At 41.4% G+C, this 23,360-nt stretch overlaps 1 protein-coding gene across 3 annotated transcripts in view; it reads right to left on the bottom strand.

The window, feature by feature from the left end:
• LOC148028458 (K(+) efflux antiporter 2, chloroplastic-like) overlaps positions 1–23,360 on the bottom strand; it is a 181,600-nt gene that overhangs the window by 148,206 nt on the left and 10,034 nt on the right. For all 3 annotated transcript variants that reach the window (XM_087690261.1, XM_087690262.1, XM_087690263.1), the window contains 4 exons: positions 16,894–16,984; positions 15,059–15,195; positions 14,682–14,741; positions 4,148–4,267 (listed from right to left, as the gene is read on the bottom strand). In XM_087690261.1, the coding sequence (XP_087546387.1) occupies positions 4,148–4,267; positions 14,682–14,741; positions 15,059–15,195; positions 16,894–16,984 (408 nt within the window). The remainder of the gene's footprint in view (positions 1–4,147; positions 4,268–14,681; positions 14,742–15,058; positions 15,196–16,893; positions 16,985–23,360) is intronic.

Raw genomic sequence — 23,360 nt, 5'->3', positions numbered from 1 at the left:
AAGGATGAGGCAATAAACTACTATGTCAATTGCAAAGCTCTCAGTAAAGTGACCATCACAAATAAATATCCATTGCCAAGGATGGATAATCTTATAAATCAACTTTGTGGTACAGGTTATTTCACCAAAATCGATCTAAGGTCCAGCTACCATTAGATACGGATAGCTTCAAAGGATATCCCACAAGCTGCATTTCAAACGCAATATGGACATTAACAATTTTTAGTCCTACTTTTTGGATTGACCAATGCTCCCGCAACTTTCCAACAAATAATGAATGATCTATTTCGTCTGTATATAGGAAAGTGGATAATCGTTTTCCTCGACGACATTCTTATTTATAGTAAGTCGTTGGAAAAGCATATCAAATACTTACGTATTGTTTGACATCCCTTAAGACAATAACAATTGTTTACTAAACTATCCAAGTGCGAATTCTTTTGCACAGAGCCCTTATATCTTAGTCATATCATCTCTACTGATGGCATTCGAATTGATCCCAAAAAGATAGAAGAAGTGCTCAATTGGCCTATTCATGTCACCATTAGACAAGTAAAATCTTTTTGGGTTTTATGGGGTTCTTTTGGAAATTCATTAAGAACTATGCTCATATTCCTGAACCCTTAACACATTTTCTTAAGTATATTCGAAGCAAGAAAAATCACGTTGATCCGCCTATTATTTGAGCTAGTGAGCTCAATCGATGCTTTCAAACATTGAAACTGCTTGTTACCACTGCACCGATAATATAGATTATCAATCTGAATAAACCTTTTGAGATTTATACGGATGAGAGTGATTATACTTTACGTACTGTCATTTATTAGCATGGCCAATCTATCGCATATAAGAGCCATAAGCTTGCCAATGTCCAAACACATTATATGACTCAAGAGAAGGAATTGTTAGCAGTCATCCATGCGCTTAAAGTATGGCATCATTATTTGTACGGCACCCGCTTTATTATTTGGACGAACCACCACTCATTGAAATACCTATATGATTAGCCCGACCTTTGTGGCCACAAGGCGAGATGGACAAAGCTTCTACAAGATTTTGACTTTGAAATTCGTTGTAGAAAGGGCATAACTAATTTGGTTGTTGATACTCTTAGTCGATTTCCTAAAGTCAATATCTTGTCCTTCTCTGAAATTTCAACTAATTTCTATATTTCTCTCAAAGGGCGTTGCCAAAATGATATTCACTTTGATAAGATCTAGCAATTAATTCAAGAGAGACCTAGTAGCCTAGGAAACTTAGGTGGTCTGGATGCCTGAAGACTGGCTACTGAGAGAAAGATTGTGAAAAAGTATTCCATTCGAAATGGATTACTTTTTTAAAAAGGCAAGGTGTGTGTGCCCATGATCAAAGTATCTGCAAGAAAATTTTGTGTAAGTGTCATGATGCATTGAGCACAAGACACCCTAGCATACACCAAACTTTGACCTTGGTTACTCGTTATTTTTATTGGCCACATATTAAGACTTAGGTGCGTGAGTGCCCGCAATGTCAATTAATAAAGCTGAACGACACAAAAAGACAAGGATGTTGCATCCTTTACAAATCCTTGATAGGGAATGGAGTATGGATTTTGTAGTAGATTTACCCAGTACAAATCAGTTTTTAGAGGGACAAGCAGCAGTAAGAGAAAATATTCCTACTGAAGTCACTCCAGCAAATTCTTCTCTTTTACTTCTTCTCCTTTAACTTTTCTCCTTATTTCTCAATCTGATGGATGCTGCAAGTGTGATGAAGGCTGACCACAAATCTGAAAAAACTGGAGACTCGGCTCCAAACTCATTTGGCTTGGCAGTGGGCACAGCTACTGACCTTATATGCTTTTCCTTATAAGGGTCAATGGACTTGACACTTAGCAACAGCAGATCCAGCAGCAGTGTACACAGCAGTAGGAATGAGATTCCCTTCTTTAGCTATGTCTTTGTCTTCTTTGATATATAGCATTTGTTTCTGTTTTCCTCTTCTTGATGTAAGGATATGCCTTGAACTATGCTTTCTCTGTTACAGCAATTGCAGAGTGGCTGAAGGAATGGTTAGTGAGGGTCATGGTCACTTCCACCTGGTGGCAAGCAGCAGATGTTTTGATGTAAGAATAGAGGTGGTGAGCTACATTAATATTGAAGGCTGGATGGCAATGTCTAATTAGTAGTAGAGACTAACAATCAGATTAGTAATAGTCAGAGTCAAACATTCCATGAACTAAGCTATTGTGTTTTCTAAGTTACCCACACCAAAGGGGGTAATCTTTAGTAATCATTCGGACACCTCTACGCAAGCGGCATCATCCAAACCCCATAGGATACATAAACTTAATTGGTCAGGTTATCTTTGAGTCTGCCGCCTTATAGCGAAATGTCAAGGCCCCAATCCAAAAGGATCAAGCTTGAGAGTTATAGCAATCTTTAAAAGTCACCCTACAATCATCTAGCCTCTATGAACATTGTATCCTTTGCAGCCAGTGGGAGTTCTGTAGCATGAACTAATTCTACACTTAGTTCAAGGAGAACAATACTTTTTACCTCACAAGCAAACCCGGCCAATTTTTCAGTCCCCTAAGACGAAATGAGTCCCCTAAGACGAAATGATTAGGGCTCTAGAACGATCGGGACTTTTTGATCTAATCATCGCTGGCTTGAACATTGGAAAGCTAACTTATGGAGTCCACCTGTCCACACAATGCGATCATCAAGGCCATACTTATCCACTTTCCACCAATTTTAGTTATTTAAGCAGTTTATGCTACCACATTGTTGTGACACATAAAGTAACTTATTAACTAATCCCTTTACACAAAATTCCTTGCATGATCCTTTAGCAACATGTTGGAACACATGGATAAAGAGCTACACTAAGCTACAGTGGAAGAAAAACGATAACACAAACATGAATGATAACTAACAATGAAACTCCTTCACAACAAACTAATTAGCTCCCACAACATTGGAAAGTTGGGACATAAAGATGCTTGGCAAACATTACTTCATCGTATTGAACTTTGAGCCAAGTTCAGATGAGCTTCTCCTTCTCCATGTTTAGGGGTTTGCCTCCTCTTCTCTCATCCTCTCTTCTCTACATTGTTTTTCCAACGCCCCCTATAACACAAACATGAATGATAACTAACAATGAAACTCCTTCACAACAAACTAATTAGCTCCCACAACATTGGAAAGTTGGGACATAAAGATGCTTGGCAAACATTACTTCATCGTATTGAACTTTGAGCCAAGTTCAGATGAGCTTCTCCTTCTCCATGTTTAGGGGTTTGCCTCCTCTTCTCTCATCCTCTCTTCTCTACATTGTTTTTCCAATGCCCCCTATAACAAAGAATACTACTTATAACAAAGCTAGATCTGTCGAGTATACAAGTGTGGAGTATACAAAATATCTTATAAATAGTGACCAAGTGTCTCCAATGGCTGCTACATGGGTGACACAATGAAGGGTCACTTGCCTGCACAAGTACGATAGCAATTCTAGACTGTGATGTACCATCATCCAAAAGAACATGAAGGATGTAGCTCGGTTGGTTAAGTTGAGCACATGGTGACTAGATGGTCTTGAGTTCAATTACTACATCCCCACGGTCATTTAGTATAGGAATTAAAAAAAGGGAGATCAGATCAGGAAGTTGATAAAAAAGTGGCTCACACACTACTTGATTATGTGCATGCACAAACACACACACACACACACAAAATTTTGTGTTGAACTTGTCTTGAGGACACGTAATGCCTTAATTTTTTATTCAGCCTTAGGTATCCGTGGTCATGTAAGCCAATTATAAATCGACTGTTTATCATGATTTATTGAATCCATGAATCCATTAGTTATCCTTTGTGGTATCTGTTCCATTGTTATTTTGTGTTCTTTTACCTATGGTTTCCACTGGATTGCTATTCAAAGTTTTAAATTTGTGACTATTTCCCATACCTTTGACATGCAGAAATGCAGTTATATTACAGGCATGAGCAGATCCAGCTCATGAGTTTTTTTCCTCTTGACAGTAATAAGCCAAGGAGACACACATGCTATAAAACTCATTCCTCAAGTAAAATTATTCTTGAAAAAGAAATCAATATCCTCAGAAGAAGCTCACAGAAAACCAAAAACAATCTAAAAGGTGCATAACCTGAAGGACCACCGCAGTAGATGAAAGTGCCAGCCCATTGCCGACTACTAGTGCAGCTGGTACAGAAAAACCAAACAGATAGTGGGAAACTACACCAACCACCAGAGCTGTAGCTAAAACCTGTACAAGCAGCAACAAGATTTTCACTGGATTAGCTTCACACTTCTAGAGTTCATTATGCATATCAAATGCACCATGTTCTCAAAACACTCTTTACACAGTTATCAGTAACAGTCAGCAAAAGGTTTCAAGCTATACAACTCGCCTGTCATACCTGTTTTCCAAAGAAACAACTGACAATATGGTGTGCAGAGACTTAAAAAGAACATGGACTAAATAACTTCTGGTGAAATCAATCAAAATGTTAACATTTGGGAACTAAGCAACAATCAGAACTGAATGACTTTTGATGGGTTAAAACAATTGTGCATGGGAGTAAGTGCATGGTTGAAATCAATTCCAAACCTGTTACACTTATCGATTTCCTCCATTGTTCTGGTGTGAGTACTCCCTTATCCACTGGCACTCTTTATCTTCTACCTAAAGAACAGTTTTTCCCCTTGTGAACGCCCACCGGGTACTAAGTATCTTAGGGATACTTTCATTCTATCATTTTCACATTAGTGGATGTGACCTTCAACCTCCTCTCCTCTCTTACTGTTCCCTATTCACGTCTGTGTGCATGTGTGCATACGCGTGCTTATCTGTGCCAGTGAGCATTGCCCCAAGAGTGGTATCATAGCATACGTCCCACTTGTGAGCCACTGCCACCACCGACGCCATTCAGCTTCAAGCTGGGCCTCCTCTTACTCTGTCCAGCAACATCATTGAGCTGCTGGCCTAGTAAGGTCTCTTTCTACTCAACCACTCAGCAGAACAGCACCATCACCCTGCCACCCTAGCTTCCTGTAGCTGCTGCCAGTTGAACCTGCAGCTGCAGCCACCCAACAGCAGCTTGTCACGCAAACACAGCTTGTAAAAGGAAGACTGGGATGAATTAAATGAACTTGCATGCTCAACCATCGAGCTATCGATTTCTGACGCCTTGCTGTTTAACATTAAAGATTTGGATTCTGCCTATGCTATTTGGACTCGACTTGAAGAACTGTTTGCCCAAAAGAGTGCCGCAAGCAAAGTTTACTGCCTGAAAAAGCTTATGGATTTGCAAATGAAAGAGGGTACAGCAATGTCTACTCACTTGAGTGAGTTTAACTCCATTTTCAGCTAGCTGGTTGCCTTGAAGTTCATGATTGATGAAGAATTTAAGGCTACATTCTTGCTTTGCACTCTACCAGAGAGTTGGGATACACTCCGGACTGCTATGAGCAATTCTAATGCGATGCCTTTGTATGCTGATGTAGAGAATGCTCTACTCATGGAAAAAATGAATCGGCAGAACAATGCATCCAGTAAGTCTTCTAGTGCTTTGCATTCTAGGGGCAGATCACAGCAAAAAGGCAAATCTGATAGCAAGGGACACAGTAAATCATGTGGTAAGGATGTTGAATGCCATCATTCTGGCAAGAAGGGTCACTTTAAACGTGACTACTACAAGAAAGAAAGAGAAAGGAAAGGGCAAGAAGACAAATAATAGCAAGGAAGAGAAGAAAGAGAGTCAGCCTAACAAGAGCAGTGTCAAAATTGAAGAGGTAAATGTAGTCACTCATGACAGTGACAGTGGGAATGACATACTCTTTGTCTCTTCACACTTTCGTACACATGCTTTACTTGCAGATACAAATGATGACATGCACACTTGGATTCTAGATTCAAGTGTTTCCTTTCATGTCACCCCTCATCGTGAGTGATTTTCTGACTATAAGGGGGGGTCTTATTGTCCATCTTGGGGACAACTATGCACGTGACATTGCAGGTATTGGCAATGTGCAGTTGCAATTTCAACATGGTTTTGTCTTCACACTTCAGCATGTATGGCATGTACCTTAGCTCAAGAAGAGCTTGATTAGCACAAGGTAGCTAGATGACCATGGATTTCATACCACCTTTGGTGATGGGAAATGGAAGATCTGTAAGGGATCTAGAGTACTTGCAAGAGGTTGTAAAAGTGATATCTTGTATCCTCTCCATGTATCTAGTGTCCGTGACCATATTGTTGCCGTGACCGAGCAGCCAAGTGTTTCTTTGTGGCATGGCCGGTTGGGACACATGAGTCAAACTGGAATGAAAGTGCTTTCTCCTTTGGGTTACTTGCCTTGTCTTTGCTATGCTGATTTTAAGCATTGTAATCATTGTGTTTATGGTAAACATGCATACACGTCTCATAAGAAGTCTCTTTCGTTGAAATCTTCTCCTCTAGAGTTAGTACATTCCGATGTATGTTAGATGCCAGGGTTATCTTTAGGGGGAAAGAAATACTTTGTCACGTTTGTCGATGATGCTACACGGAAGATATGGGTTTACCCTATTCGTAACAATGACAAAGTCCTTGACAAGTTTCAAAAATTCTTGGCATTGGTTGAAAATCAGACTGATAAGACACTTAAGTGTCTTCTCTCTGACAATGGTGAGGAATATGTGTCCAAGGCCTTTAAGGCATTTTGTGACAGCAAAAGGATAAAGAGAAAGCTCACTGCCCCTCATAATCCCCCCCAAAAAGGAGTTGTAAAGCGTGTGAATCAGACTATACAGGATAAAATCCGTACTATGCTTTCTCATGCTGCATTAGCCCCTGCCTTTTGGGCAGAGGCTATTATGATGGCTGTTCACTTGATTAATCAGACTGAATAGGTCTTTTGGGGGGGGGGGGGGGGGGGGATCCCTCAAGAAGTGTGGTTAGGCATATATACAAAAGTACAAATGTGCTAAGGGTGTGTTCACACCCGTGCACATATAAAAGGCACAATGACCCTTTATTCCCAACAACCTCCCACATAAAAGCAATGTGCCTTAAGAGGAGAAAAGAATCAACTAAGTTTAGGTATGTGCAAAGCTGAAATACATATATCTATCCAACTCCCATCATCTGTCGGCAATGATCAAACCGCTTTGCTGGAAGACTCTTCATGAGAAGATTTGCAAGATTATCATTTGTATACACTTTGACAAGCTCAATGCTCTTGCTCTCCCACAAGACGTGAAAGCCATAAAGCCTCCTTACATGCCTCAGTGGCAGCCACATACTCTAACACACTTTTGTAGCGTGGAGATCCAAGAGACTGCTGCTCCTGTGAAGGTCAACACATACCCAGAAGTGGACTTTCTGTAGTCCATATGACCAGCATAGTTTGTATTCGTAAAGCCAACGACAGATGTCATTTGCATTCCAAAGCAGATGCACAAATTCTTTGTGCCTTTGAGGTATCTCATAATATCTTTCACTGCTTGCCAATGCTTTTTACCAGGGTTTGCCATGTATCTGCTAACCACTCCCATTGCAAAGGCAATGTCAGGACGTGTAGTAACCATAATATACATTAAACTGCCAACAGCTGAAGCATATGGCATCTTGGCCATTTTAGCCTTCTCATCATCAGATGTAGGGCTGTCCTCTGCACTAAGTTTCACATATAGAGGCAATGGAAACCCAATTGTTTTCCCCCCCCCTCCATATTGAAACGCTGCAAAACCTTGGAGATATACTCTTGCTGAGATAGATAGAGTAGTCCTTTTGACCTATCTCTGAGTATTCGCATGCCAAGAATGTGATTTGTATCACCAAGATCCTTCATGTCAAAGCTGCCATGAAGACTTTGCTTTAGTGAGTCCAAGGCATGAGTATCCCTGCCATCAATCAGCATGTCATCAACATATAGAGCCAAGATAATCAGACTGCTATTTGCTGCCTTCTTGGTGCACAAGCAGTGATCCACTTGACTTCTATGAAAACCTTGAGACTACATAAATGTATGAAACTTATGATACCATTCTCTTGGTGCTTGTTTCAACCCATACAAACTCCTTTTGAGTTTACATACCATCTTCTCTTCCCTTTTGCCACACACCCTTCAAGCTTCTGCATATATATGTCTTCATGCAGATCACCATGTAAGAATACAGTCTTTACATCCATCTGTATGAGCTCCATATCCTCAACTGCAACCAAGCCCAAAATGGTTCTCAATGTAGTCATCTTGACTACAGGAGAGAAAATCTCATCAAAGTCAATTCCATGCTCCTGCTTGTACCCCTTTGCAACCAATCTTGCTTTGTACTTTGGTAAGGAACTAGAAGTGACCTTCATCTTGTAAACCCATTTGCATGGAAGGGTTTTTTGCCCTTTAGGCAACTGCACCAAGTCCCAAGTGCCATTTTTTTCAAGAGATTCCGTCTCTGATAGCATGGCTTTATACCATTTCTTACTGTCCTGTTTGTCCATTGCTTCTTTGAAGCAAGACGGTCCACCACAGTCTGTCAACATGACATAATCAGCCACATTAATTGCATCAGGAACAAATCTGTCAGGTTGTCTAGTAGCCCTAGATGATCTCCTAACCCAATGGTCATTGTTTGCTGGCTATTCCTGCAAATTTCCATTTTCAGCATGATATCTTGGCATTTCAGCCTGCAAATCAGTATTAACAGCTTGCTGTCCTGATTGTTCCTGTACATGTAATGGCTCATTTTTAGGGCAATAGCTGGCTGATCATTTCCAGCATTGTTTCCTGCATTTACAGGTTTGTTTACAGCAGGTATTTGCTGCTGTACAGCGGGCACATTTTGCTGTCCAAAAGATATTTCTTCCCAGAATACAACCCTACGGACCTCCTCAGTCTTTTCGGGCTGTTTGTGCATGCGATCTTCTTGGAAGATAACGTCATTGCTACGTACCACTTTCCTTTTCTCGGGATCCCACAATCTATACCCCATTTCACCCTCATCACCATATCCTAGGAAAATGCATTTACAGGACTTTGGCTCAAGTTTGGTGCGTTTTTCTTTACGAATATGCACAAAAGCCTTGCACTCAAACACTTTTAGGTGAGCATATAAAGGTGGCTTGCCTGACCATGCTTCTTGAGGGATTCCCACCCCCTCGCGGGGGGGGATCCCTCAAGAAGTGCGGTTAGGCAAGCGTGAGCATATGAAGGTGGCTTTCTTGACCAAGCTTCTTGAAGGAATAGGCAGATTCCCTCAAGAAGTGTGGTCAGGCAAGCACTTTTTGGTGAGCACATGAAGGTGGCTTGCCTAACCACGCTTCTTGAGGAAATCTGCCTTCTTGTCACCCCTCATCGTGAGTGTTTCCTTTCATGTCACCCCTCGAGAAGCATGGTTAGGCAAGCCACCTTCATATGCTCACCTAAAAGTGCTTGCCTAACCACGCTTCTTGAGGGAATCTGCCTCTTCCCTCAAGAAGCTTGGTCAAGCAAGCCACCTTCATATGCTCACCTGAAAGTGCTTGCCTAACCACGCTTCTTGAGGGATCCCCTCCCCCTCCTCCCGAGGGGGTGGGAATCCCTCAAGAAGCATAGTCAGGCAAGCCACCTTCATATACTCACCTAAAAGTGTTTGGGTGCAAGGCTTTTGTGCACATTCGTAAAGAAAAACGCACCAAACTTGAGCCAAAGTCCTGTAAATGCATTTTCCTAGGATATGGTGATGAGGGTGAAATGGGGTATAGATTGTGGGATCCCGAAAAGACATCTGTCGTTGGCTTTACGAATACAAACTATGCTGGTCATACGAGCTACAGAAGGTCCACTTCTGGGTATGTGTTGACCTTCACAGGAGGAGCAGTCTCTTGGATCTCCACGCTACAAAAGTGTGTTGCATTGTCTACTACGGAGGCAGAGTATGTGGCTGCCACTGAGGCATATAAGGAGGCTTTATGGCTTTCACGTCTAGTGGGAGAGCTTGGCATTATAGAGTTACCTATTCTCCATTGTGATAGTCAGAGTGCTATCATGCTAGCACGGAATCCCGTCTTTCATGTAAAGACGAAGCACATACAGATGTAATATCACTTCATTAGAGATGTACCTGACAGCAAGAGCATTGAGCTTGTCAAAGTGTATACAAATGATAATCTTGCAAATCTTCTCACAAAGGGTCTTCTAGCAAAGCGGTTTAATCATTGCCGACACATGATGGGAGTTGGATAGGTATATGTATTTCAGCTTTGCACATACCTAAACTTAGTTGATTCTTTTCTCCTCTTAAGGCACATTGCCTTTATATGGGAGGTTGTTGGGAATAAAGGGTCATCGTGCCTTTTATATGTGCACGGGTGTGAACACACCCTTAGCACTTTTATACTTTTGTATATATCTATCTAAAACCTAAAGAGGTACACAACAAAAAAAAATTGTATCCAAGAACATCGTGCATCTCTCTCTCTCTGACTTTCACTCTCTACTCTTGCTCACGTTTTGCTCTCTACCTGACATTTTCATCGCAGGACATTGCATCACCACTTCGCATCGCTCACTTCACTCTTTGGATTAAGAATGAGATTATTAGCTTGTGTGATGGCTCTTTGATTGTCGTAGAAAACCACCGTCGGAAATTAATATAAAAATTGAAGTGCTGCCAACAAGCTCCTCAAATAGATGGTCTCTATGGTGCTATCATAGAGAGTTTGTGCTCGCCTCAACAATGGAGGCAGTCATCGTCTCTTGCTTATGGCTAGACCAAACAATGGAAGCTATATCTAGGGAGAAAATGTAACTACCATGGGAATGTCAGATTTCAAGATCTCCTCCCTAGTGAGACTCTATGTACCCTTGCAAAATCAAATGATGATCGTAGAGTGAACCATAAGAATAAGTAGACTAAACAAATCTTTACACACGAAAATATGCAATTCAATGTGACATTTTAGGTGCATTGAAATATTGACTAAGCAAAGAAATAGAGTAAAGCAAAATTTGGCCTAGTGTGAATCAACCAAAGAAGCTTCCCTACCATGGACTGATAGGCATGCTTACGGAAGGGTTGACTATGGGGATCCTTAGATAGTTTCATTGTGGAATCAAGAGGTGTAGCTACTAGCTGTGTTTGATTAATGCAATATTGTTTTACTAACTAAAGGGCGTATTTATGTTGAGATAGAATATATCATCCCTAGATCACACTGCCTCTACGTCCCAAAAATAGAATAACGGACCTAAGTCGGTCATCTCAATTGTAGTGTAAAGCTATGCCTTTATATATGCAATCATGGCTTATCACGCTTGTATAGAGATGATATGGTGTATAATCTGTCCAAAATGGGTGTGCCTCATAAGCACATATGTGAGGGATGTTTGCTTGGCAAAATGTATAGATTTCGTTTTTCAAAGGATGGGAGGGGTGCCTTGTAAGCACTTATGTGAGGGGTGTTTGCTTGGCAAAATGCATAGATTCGGTTTTCCCAAGGATAAGAGTGGGGATGCCACACAAAAATTGCAGCTTGGGCATAGTGATATATGTGGTCTTATGCGCACTCCCCATGTTAGTGGATGTGTCTACTTTGCTAACTTCATAGACAACTATACATGTTACACTTGGGTGGTTGCTTTTAAGGCCAAGTGAAAGTTATTCTCATGCTTTTAGCATTTTATTGCCATGGCTAGAAACTCTAGTGGCTGCAAATTGGTTGCTCTCCGCACTAACAGAGGAGGGGGTTGCATGTCAAAGGGATTTGCAGCATTTCTTTCTTCTAGGGGCACTATTCATGAATGCACTATGCCTTACATACCGCAATACAATGGTCTTGCCGATTGCAAGAACAGATCTCCTAAGGAGATGGCCAAATGTATGCTTTAAGGAAAGTCTTTGCTAGGTAAGTTTCAGTTGGATGCGATTCGTATAGCTTGATATATGTTGAATCGTTCACCTACTCGAGCATTAAAGACTGTCATGTCTTATGAGGCATGGAATGAAAGAAAGCTAGTGGTTACACACATGTACTCTTCGATGTCTTACCTACACTCATGTTCTGTCTCAAAAGAGACAAAAGTTGTGGGAGATGTGATCTTGTATGTTGATGATATGCTCTTGACTAGGAGTGATGAGCAGAAAAGTTCAGCGTTTAAGGCTGATTTACAATAAGCATGTGTTATGAAAGATCTTGGCCACTTATACTACTATCTTGGTAAAATGGTCCCTTTCCACCTTTTCCCACCTACCAATACCACCTACTACAAGCCTATAGAAGGCATTCATCCCCACACTCATTTTATCAGCCATTATCATTCAATTGTACTTGCATTATGCTTGGATAATATCAATTGTCCTTCTTTGTCATTATTTATGCCTCATTATGATTGTCTATTTGTTCATCAATGACCCACCTTAGCATGCATCCTCAATATTTTACAATTCAGCTAGAGTTTCAGCAAGTGAACTTAATGTTCAGTCAACTGCTCCATTGGATAATGCAGAAAATCAGCCAATGGCTGATCTGAATATTCAGCAAAGTGCTTGTTAAGTTAATGAATGTAGCATTAAGGGAAACAACACGAGAGATAACCGTCCGGGGGGGCCTTGGGTGCCTATACGGTGTTCAGGGGAGCTTAGGAAGAAAGTGAGTTAATTTAGTATAACTTACTTGATATTGACGGCTGGCAGGGAAAGACACGTGTTGGATTGGAATTGTTTGGTTCCTTCCGGCATCTTCCTAAGCAAGGCTGGGTGGTGAATGGAGAGATCTCTCATATCTTTGGAACTCTACAGTGCTGAATCTGAAATTCAGTAAGAGCTTTTGCACAGTCAGGAGGCAAGACAAATGCCTAGATGGTATTTACATACTATGAAAGATAGTCATTTGGATGCTCCCATGGCTGATCGTACTAGAAGGCAAGCTCGTGTGCATGATAATGCACATACCATGGGGTCTTGTTTTGAGGCAGACCAAGTATATTGGATAGTTACCGCAATGTTTTCAGTTTGAGGACTACAAACCTGTCTCTACTCTAGTTGAGTCAAGTTTTTGTTCTTCTCTTAAGGATACTTGTAATCCTTTTGACACTCCTCTTTATCACTACGTAGTTGAATTTTTTATTTATTTATGCAATACATGGCCAGACATTCAATATGCTATATCTGAGTTGAGTAAATTTATGCATGGCCCAGCCTCATGGCATTGGCAAGTAGTTAGCATGCCTTTTAATACCTGAAAGGCACACAAGATTTGGGGTTGTTTTAACCTTGCAACACCTCTACTTCATTGCATGCTTTTACACATTGTGATTGGGCAGGATGTTTTGGCACAAGCATGTTCACTAGTGAAAACTATTTTTCAGTTAGCGATGGTTGTATCTCTTGGCTTAGCAAGAAGCAACCTACAGTGGCCACTTTGAGTTGTGAAGCTAAATACATGGCAGCTTTTACGGCAGCTACAATTGAGTATCTTTGGCTCAAACACCTTTTATCACACCTATATATTGCACTTCCATTAGCTACATGTATAAAATTTCACATCCTCATGATACAAAGTACAAAAACAATGTCTATAAAGTAATCAAAATCCCTCTTCCCCCCTCCTCCCCTTCTCACCATGAGAGGATGGAAGGGAAAGTAAATCACCCCCTCTGCCAAGATGCCAATGTCCATGAGGGAAACAAGAAGTACCCAAAGAAGAGGAGTTCAGAGGAAAAGACTCCTTGTTTGTCCAGAGTGTGAAGCCCCATCAAGGAAGGGCTGCCAAGATAATGAGTACCAAAGGATTCAAGTCTTTGCTTTGATTAGTCAGTACAGCTTGTAGGGGTTAGTGCCAATACGAAAAGATAGGTTACAAGGAAAAAAAACCACATAAGATAATAACACATGCATACCTCAACTCTGATGAAAAGTGCTTGCGAGTGCAATGGGTTCAGTTTTGATATTGTTCCACTACTATAAGATATGTGCGCTAAAGATGTAGAAAAGTAAGAGAAGGAATGTATAGTGAAAGCCCTCCTTGGCACATACCTCAATTCGTAGTGATGACCAGCCTTCATCAGCACCTAGCAATCAGTCTATAACCCTCTAGACATCTTGAGTCTGTGTTTACAGTCTTCCATTTGACACCAACCTTCCAAGAGTACATCTACTGATGCATTTACTGATTTTAGCAATCACCTACAGCATGTGCAACCTTTTGACTTTGGAGAAGTTTGTCGAAGGCTCAACAACCAAAATTTCACATGGTAGATCTTGATGAAAACATTTGATCCCTGACTGAGCTAGAGGATGGTTAAACTACTGGTTGGCTCCAGAACTGAGGAGATAAAACAGGGCTGCTTTGAGAAAAAGATACAAATTCTGTGCTCTAATAGAATTATGGCCAGCAGCAGGGTGCACCATGTTATCCAACTTCTAATCACCATTCTGCATATAGTGGGTCTTGTAAGCACATCGATTGCTGCTCGAGCTATATTCCACACCATTTAAGTTAATGAATGTTTAATTTCAGAGTCTGCTTTGAGGGAAGCACTGATGGTTTGTATACTGCAGATTTTCATTCACCAAACATTCAGTCTTGCCATGGTTTCCCTTGTCTTCTTGGTACCACAAAAGCCAAGTGCCCATGCAGAAGGTATCTACATAGTTTTAACAACTGAAAAAAGAACTGTACATATAGCAATTACAAAAATTTTACCACCTTCAGCCATACCTGCGATGTCCCAAGACCAAACACATACTTCTTCATGGAGCTTAATCGCTCAACAGAAAGCTGAAAAGTATAGACAACACAACTATAATTAGATAGAACACTCCACTTTCACCCGACCTTTAAAATGTCCAAAAGCATGCAATATGAAACCCAATTGACTCAAAACAACATAAATACAATATTTTGGGCTAAGCTTAACTGTATTCAGCCATAGATGTGTACTTCCTACATGAAAGATGCATACTAGTACCAGCACAAACACAAGACTAGCCAAAAATCAAACAAAAGGCTGTGGAGAAAACAGGGCAGGCTCAGCTGAAAATGTTCTAACAAATCTATTTTGAGCTGTTGAGGAGCAGCTACAATCAAAAACTCACCTCAAGTCCAATGTTAAATAGTAAGAAGACCACTCCAAATTCAGCAATGGTCTTGGTGCCATGAACATGCTGTATAATTGACAAAGAATATGGCCCAATCAATACACCAGCTGCAAGATAACCTAACACTGGGCTACCTGGACAGGCATAAGAAGCATCAGAACCTACATAGCCAGCTGCCTGTGCTGTCAAGTGTCAGAAACATAATAATGATACTGGTACAAAAATTGCATCGATGGACATAACCAAAAGTAATGTAAGAGTTTATGGCCTCAGGTATTGCTACTAGATTATGCGCACCTGTGTCATACATTATGTTCAAGTATGTTATACCACCCTAAACCTAACTTTGTAAAATGGAACTCTATGCAGATTGATTATAGAACATTTGAAAACTTGCTCCAGAAAGACACATAATAATGTACATTTGAGAACCATCCAGCTAAACTGCATGCAGCCGCTAGCCATGGTCTACAGTAAAGACTTGCAAATTGCAAAGGGAAACAGCCTCCAAAACAACATGCTGCCCTGTGCATCTCTAAGTAGTCTGAAGTCATGCAGCAAGTCAAACTGTGCATGTGGTGTTAAACTTGTCAAACACAATCAAGTCCAAGTCATCAATTTTTAAGCGACTAGGACCAACATCTTGAGGCAATCGCTGTTCAAGTTGTGCATATAGTGATGTTCAACATCACTGCATATGGAGACAGCTATGATGTTTAACTCAATTTCTTGTGAATATACACAGCAGAAGCTAAGAGCCCTAGGCAGGTTTTATAGCTTGCAGCTCTTGATTCTAAAGGAATGCAAAGTTCAAACCAGATACTCCACAACCTTTAAGGCCAGCTCAAACCCACCCCACCAATAGCTAGTTGATTTTTGGAGATACCACTTTTAATCCAAGACTAATGCCATTAACATGACCAGTACGACTAGAAGCCTATATTCACCAGTTAACTTCACCAACTTTTATATGAAGCCACCTAATCCCAGATAGCAAGGACATCTCTACAAATGTCAAAACTCCCTTGAACTCCAAGGCCCAAAGAATCCTTGGTGCAAGCAGGTCAGAGAAGTTTCTACACAGAAACTCAGCCCTCAATACATCTCCACAGCCATGACTAGCCAATTTATATATGCGTGGTCCCATATACAAGCAAAACCAAATAGAGCATATCACTCAGGGCAATCGACACTGATTCATCTATCACTACACACCAAACTAAGAAGAAATCATCACTTATGATGCTATAGGACTGTTTAGTATCAACCTCCAACAACATTATCAAATGATTTTCACAGTGACCTAAAGTCAGAGCCCCAACTGTAGACAATCCATTTCAGTTTGGATAGTTTGAAACCTGGTGGCGATAACTCATCAGAATCAGTATCCAGTCATCCTTAACTTGTTCAAGTTCTAATGAGTTGCTGAACCAGTAGTCGATTGCATGATGTTGCAGATGATATAGCAGTTTATGAGGCCTTAAGTGTGTCACTACTAAAAAGAGTTTGTTAGCCAACAGTGCGTGTCACTCCCCTTCAATAAACTATTTTATCAAGTTATAAGACCCCATGAATTTGTGGTTGGCAAAATCTACAAATCTGCAAATCATTCATGTACCAATACCTCTACCTATTGATAACAACACATGAAAGGACAAACTATGTAAGGTGCCCCAGGCATTTTCAGAGAGGATTTGATACAAATTGAGCTTCAGAGGAAGTTCATTCAAGCCACATTACTTTTTGAACTTCACTGATCAGATTGTTCTAAAGATGGCGGTAACAAGCTACATCAGAAGTACAATTTGACATAAAATGCACCTTGAACTCACCGCCGGGCAGTTTTTGGAAAATAGGAACAAAAACGACGCTTGCCAAAAGTAGCCATAATACATCAAAAAGAGATGTCTCTTCTTCGTTCATCTGCCAAGAACACCAGCTTAGTAAAAGGGAACTAAAGTAGCACCTAAAATTGCCTTGATCTCCAATTATGATAGTGAGAATCTTCAAGGTATGCAAAGTCGTAGCTCAAGGCTCTTTCAAATGAGCATGGCACCTCATAATTTTTGCAGTTCACCAAATCCAAAGCTAAAACAACAATTATGCGAGTGTAAATGGAAAGAAGAAAACTAAAAAGATACACTATAGCTACCATGGCACTTATTCATCAATAGTAAACGGTTTGAATTCTCAAACTGCACAGTGTTATCTTCAACAAAATCGCTTACACTTGTTTATCTAAACTCATCAGACAGTTTACGCAAGCATTAACTAAAAAGACCGTGCTTCCACAAGCTAGTCTAGTCTCTTGAGCTTATTTGCATGCTGTCTGCTTAGTCCCAGACTCCATCCCACCAAAAAACAACCCCACACACACACACACACACGTGTGCGCACAAAAAAAACCATAAAGTTGAGAGTTAATCATGAACAGAACTGGCATTGTCCTGGCCATTTACTGGTCAGTGCTGATACCCATCATAGGCAGCACACTGCTGCACAAAAGGAGTACATTGTTGAAGTCAATCTCACACACCACATGCAGATTTTCACAACCCAAGCATAGCATAAATACAGCTGAGTTGTTGCCAGGCCTCCTGCCACTGCCATTGCACTTTGCCGCTTATCCTCCTCTAAACCCTCTATGCCAACTCTTAAGCTACAGAAAATTCCACTTAAATTGATCTTCAAATTATTGGCCAGTTTATTCAGCTCTGGTACATCCCCAAAAAGAAATTCATCAAATATAAAATTTAAAACCAAAGATTTAGAATTTTCATGCTGAAGTTTGAGTGTGCTGAAGCAATCCACGGCAGAAAACCAGTGAAAAACTCCCACAGCCAAGATCACTCTGATTAAATAGCAGAAACTGCCGAATACAATGATGGACCAATCAGTTCCTACACACAGCCCAAGGCATCAATGAAGCCACAGAATCAGGTTGATGACCAACAACAGCACCAACTCTGCATATGCATTGAGTTCTGCCTCTAGCACTGCTCTGTATATCTTTGCCAATGTGTGGCCCACCATGATGGTTTTATAGTTACCTATATCTAGGGGGTCTCCAGACTTGTGGATGGTCACGATGGTATGCATGGTCTACTCCTCTGAGAACCCCTCTGCTAGAGCCCTATTGAGCCAAAATGTCCACCGCATAAATGAAGTGCTCATCCTGAATGCCTGTGTGATCCATCAATCACCTACGAGCAAGGCTCTGGTGGGTGGGGAATCAATGGCTAGTGTGGTACATCATACACTCCCTCTGCATAGAAGTGTCATGTCTCTGAGCTGCTCATGGTGCTCGGCAGCGTGGCTCTCGCAATTTGCACCATGCTATCGCTACACCTCTACTCATGAATAAATGGTACAAATCCCAATACTATGTCTCCTCATACGCTCGTCATTTACCACAAGTCAAGTTCTTCACCTACCTATGGGCTTTCTCTCTCTATAATAGTCCCTAATTCTTTTTGAATCCAGCGATGCCTATACAACTCTCTGCACTCATGTCATGGAGACATGAAATTTTGAGATGCTTTAATCTTGTCGATAACATTTGATGAAGTTATTAATCAAATGTACAAGGTTGTTTAGCACATGTCATGCACATGGCAGTTATCATTTCATGGTAACACGAGAAAGACCCCCAAGACGCAGTGTGGGTGGCAAAGGCAAAAGTAATGATAAGTTATACTACCTAGGCTTTGGGGGTCAATTGGTATCAATTTTGACACTAAGAAAGTTATTTGGCTAATAAGTGTCAATGGTAACACTAGGGACTAGCATTAATTAATTAATTAATACCACTCTAAGGATCAACAAAGGTTGGGGGCAACTCTAGGTTACAAATGCCCTAGCCAATTTAATTACGGCTGGGCACATTTAATTTTGGGCAGGGTTTGAAGGGCTGAAACTAATTTTTAGGATTATTTAATCTTTAAAATTAGTTAAATGGCTGGATAGTGCTTAAAAATGGATTTAGAAGGCTACTACTTGGTAAAAATGCCCATGCAAACTAAGAAAAAGCTTTTGGGGGCTGAGTCTCAACCATTCAATTAGTTTACAACCTTGGAGGGGGGAGAGAGAGAGAGAGAGAGAGAGAGAGAGAGAGAGAGAGAGGGAACTCTAATAAGAGAACAATAATTTGCTACAAAAGAGAGCCATCTGGGGACCTTAGCAAGCAAGGGACAACAGGGAGACACCTTCCAAGGACTGCAACAACATTGTTGATTAGGTAACAGCATTTTGGAGGTGCGTGGCAGTAGGTTACTACATTAAATGCAGGCTAATGCAAGCACCAGGCAGATTTTAGGATTTTCTCACGAAGAAAACCATGTTCCCATCTTGGCTTTCTCTCATCTTCTCCAATAATTTCTCAAAAGATCTCAACACTTCTTGGCCATTCTCAACAAATCTCAACTAGATTTAGTGGACAACAAGAGGATTTCTGCTGTAAACCCTAAATTTCTGCAAAAATTAGGATTTGACAGCCACCTTGGAACCCTTGCCAACAAGAGAAAGCATTGCATATTGAAATCAACACCTGAAATTCGTGGAATTAACAAGGATTTCATATGCCAACGCATCCATTGTAAATTGGGGTAGCATTTGGCCAATTGGTGGTTCCATTTGTGCAAGTCTTGGGTGAAAATCAAGGGGCAACTAGCCCAATTTGCTCACTGATTGTATGTACAGCACGGGGATTTTGGATCGACAAAGTAGATTGTGGAATCTCAACTTGTACATTGTCCATTAGCAATCAAAGTAATAGAAATACCAAAAGGGGCACCAAGTAGGGACGACATTCGTCAAGTTCTAGTGAGGCTCTTACAGCTTCATAGAGGGGTTCGAAGAAGAAGTCAAAGACCCAGAAGAAAGGTCATGTACGGAAGGACTACAAAGAGTTAGCGGCTTCCGGGAAGAAATTGGAGAAGAAGACAAAGTGGGATGTGGACTCCTCCAACAAGTCATCATGTCTCAGACTCAAACTCCAATCCTCTGACCAAGGAGAAGTCTTAAGGCATGGAAAGGATCAACTTTTTTGGATCACGGGAAGGGATTAATGACCCCTTCCTTTGCTGCTTTCTAGTGGTGATGATGATCGCATCCCTCACGAATCTCCAGTGCTAGAGAGGGAGTGTGAGAGGGTGGTGAGATGGGACAGCCACACCTCATCTATATATCTATACAGATGCACAGGATCCAAAGAGGGACTTCCCTGACACATCGATTGAAGTCTCGCAGGTTCAAATCCTAGAGCTAGGACTGACATCCAAGTTCATGATGGGTTGTTTATTTGATAGAGAGCAGGATTGGTTCCTAGTCATGAGCTCGCATGAGGGGACACTTTGGCGGTGTGCTGGCCAAAGGCAAGGAATCCATGGTCACATATGCTCTAGAGGCATTTTTGACAAGATGGTCATGTATGCTATTGAGAGACATTGGGACAAACACATAGATATGCTATGATCTTCTCTATTTTCCAAGAGCTCGTACAATTGACCTCAACATCATGTTCTCTCCGAGGCACCTTGGTGGTGGCTTGATCACCCACTGCTTCAATATCCATGGTTCTACTTGGCGGTTCTATGTTGTTGTATTGTATCACATCACCCATGATCTGAGAGAGGATGTTAGCAGATATGTCAGCTTATGTGTGAGTCTATGCATGCAAAGGCTGGGCACATTATTTAGGATATTTTAGGTATTTTTTATGGTCTTTATTTTGGTCATATTTAGCCTTTATTGCTGGTCGACCGGCATTAAATGCCGGCCGACCTGATCATATTGAGGACATTTTTGTCCTATATATTCAAGCTCCTCCTCCTCACTCAGTCACTCAACTGCCATCACACGTGTGGAGACTCCATGGAGAGAGGAGCCAGCGCCGCTGCCCATGCAGCCAACGACTCACTATTGTATGTGACTGTCTCGTGTTGGATATATGGATTCCATTTTCCGAGCATACATCTGAGTTCTCATTTGTATTGTGTTCTTCAATGTTCTTTCTTTCCCTTTCTCTTTTGTCTTGCGTTTCAGCAATTTATTACAGCATATATTTACACTTCCATTGCCGCCCCACTTCTGACACACAAACTCTTCAAAAAAAAAAACAAAAGAAAAAGAAGTTCAAAGTGGTTTTGCATTGCTTGGGCACGTCTTGGTAGGCCACTTGGCAACCGACAAACACCATTTGTCGAATTCCTTGGCCTCTTTAGGGTGACCCTTTGGACTCCCGAGGGAAAATAGCCATGACCTCTATAGTCTTGGTAGTTCTCGGGGAGCCAACCTACACCCATTGACTCATATCTTGGCTGCTTTGGGGTGGGATATCTCACAGTACACACAAGGTGAGCCACTCTTGTAGTCCCTCCTAGTTCCAATTTTGGGCCTGACAGGGGGCATTAAACTAAAAAAGGAGCATTTGACATTAAACCTTGATTTGCTCATTCAAACAGCCCCAAAACGCAAACTTTGATGCTTAAAAAGAGTTGCTATGTTCCATGAGAAAATTCCCACAGCTTGGTTGGTTCCTGATCTATAAATAAATGGTATGCTCAGTCACTTGGCATCTTGGTCATTCAGTTCCAGCACCCCCGCTCAGTCTACACCTGCTAGCAGCTGCCAGCTCCTTTGCAGACTATTGCCACCTCTCATGTATAGCCTGGTGCCCTGTTTCCAGCTGTCACCCAGCTTTATGGAGGAGGCCATCTGCTGTGTTTTGCTGATGTCAGATGATGTCACCGTCATGCTCATCTTCACGACCTGTTCTGCCTGCATTTCTGCTGTCTGCAGCCAGGCAACACTCTGCTGTTCGTATTCCCATGCATTGGACAGCTTCCTCAACTGCTGCCGCTCCTGAATGGCTGTTCCCAGCGGCCACCCTGCCCACTAAGCCTTGGCAGACAGCTGTCTTTCAAGCCTGATCAGCCGCCCTGCTGCCATACTGCTCCTGGAGACCCCCTTCTACTCCGACACTCCTACAGGCTGCATTTTCGCCTACTCTGCTCAGCTCCAACTCCTAGTACAGCACTCAGAATCTGTCTCTGGTGGACGTCACACTTTGACACCTCCCTCGGCCTGCTCCAATGAGAGCCATCCGCTGTTGGACAGCTCTGCCTTAGAGCATTCTATACAAACAGTCATTCATTACAAGTCCATTCAGTTTCTTCAACCTTATCTTCTGCTCTATTTTACGTTTTTGTGTTTTTGTTTAAGCTATTGTGTTTTAATTGTGTTCCTACATTCTATGTTTTCTCCAAGCAAACCCTAGCATATCTTCACGGGTGGTGCTCTTATACCATTGAAAATGTGACTTTTCTCCAAGACTATCAAAAGTTAACAAACAATTTACAAAACGCACCAAAGAGTCGATACTCCAACCATGACAGACGTACCATTCAACAAGTGACACCTGCCGTTGGGGGCTGCTCTTGAAAAAATTCATCAACTTAGGCAGCTTACAAGCCATAATCAACTCCCCGCCCACCAACAGCCCTTGGATCCTAGACACGTCCTACTCTAAGGACTCAACTGTCCACTGGATCTGTGGCACAAATTAGAGACAAAGCAAATGACATTTTTGAGGCAGATCACCTGATCTCAGCCAAGTATATTAACAACTAATTGAAACTAGCCTTTCTCCTCAGATAGGGTGGTAAATCCTTGATTACAACTTAATTACAGCAGCAAACAATAAATGCAAATCTGAAAATACAAATTTACCTACTGATCTTGGACAATGCACACCCAATTGGCCCCAAAATTGGCGCCCCTTTCAGTATTTCTTTAGCTTTACTGAAGAAAAAGTTGACTTACAATGGGATTCTCCCAATCCCTTTCGGTATTTCAACTCCCCTTGCTATCCAAGGTGACAAGCAAGTCTTCAATCTATTTTTGTCCCTTGATTCGGGCACTCAATTGGCCTTCGTCCACTTCATAGACGATGGAAATGCCCCAAATTCAATTGTTCTAGTCCTCCACCTGAATTTAGCTGAAATTCACCTTCAACCTTGTTGAATCCAAGTCTTGGAGCTTCCAATTTCTGGCACCCTTCCCAAGGCTGCTGCTAAACCCTAATTTCTGTTGTAAATTAGGGTTTATAGCAAAGAAATTTACAATTTCTCAACCTCCAAGGATCCAAAAGCTAAGATCTTCGAAGCAAGACTGTGAAATGGTTGGGAGATGAGAGGGAAAGCTATAGAGAGAGAAAATTCAGAGTTTTGTCCCGAAGAATGACTGAAAATCAGTCAAGTCAAGCTATTGTCCTACCACAATAGCATGTAGATGCAAAGAA

Source organism: Lygodium microphyllum, chromosome 12 (genome assembly GCF_053477565.2).
Source record: "Lygodium microphyllum isolate KBCC chromosome 12, Lygodium_microphyllum_v1.1.10, whole genome shotgun sequence".
NCBI classification, from domain to species: domain Eukaryota; kingdom Viridiplantae; phylum Streptophyta; class Polypodiopsida; order Schizaeales; family Lygodiaceae; genus Lygodium; species Lygodium microphyllum.
The sequence above is the reverse complement of the archived record's forward strand: the minus strand, read 5'-3'. Positions and strand labels throughout refer to the sequence as shown.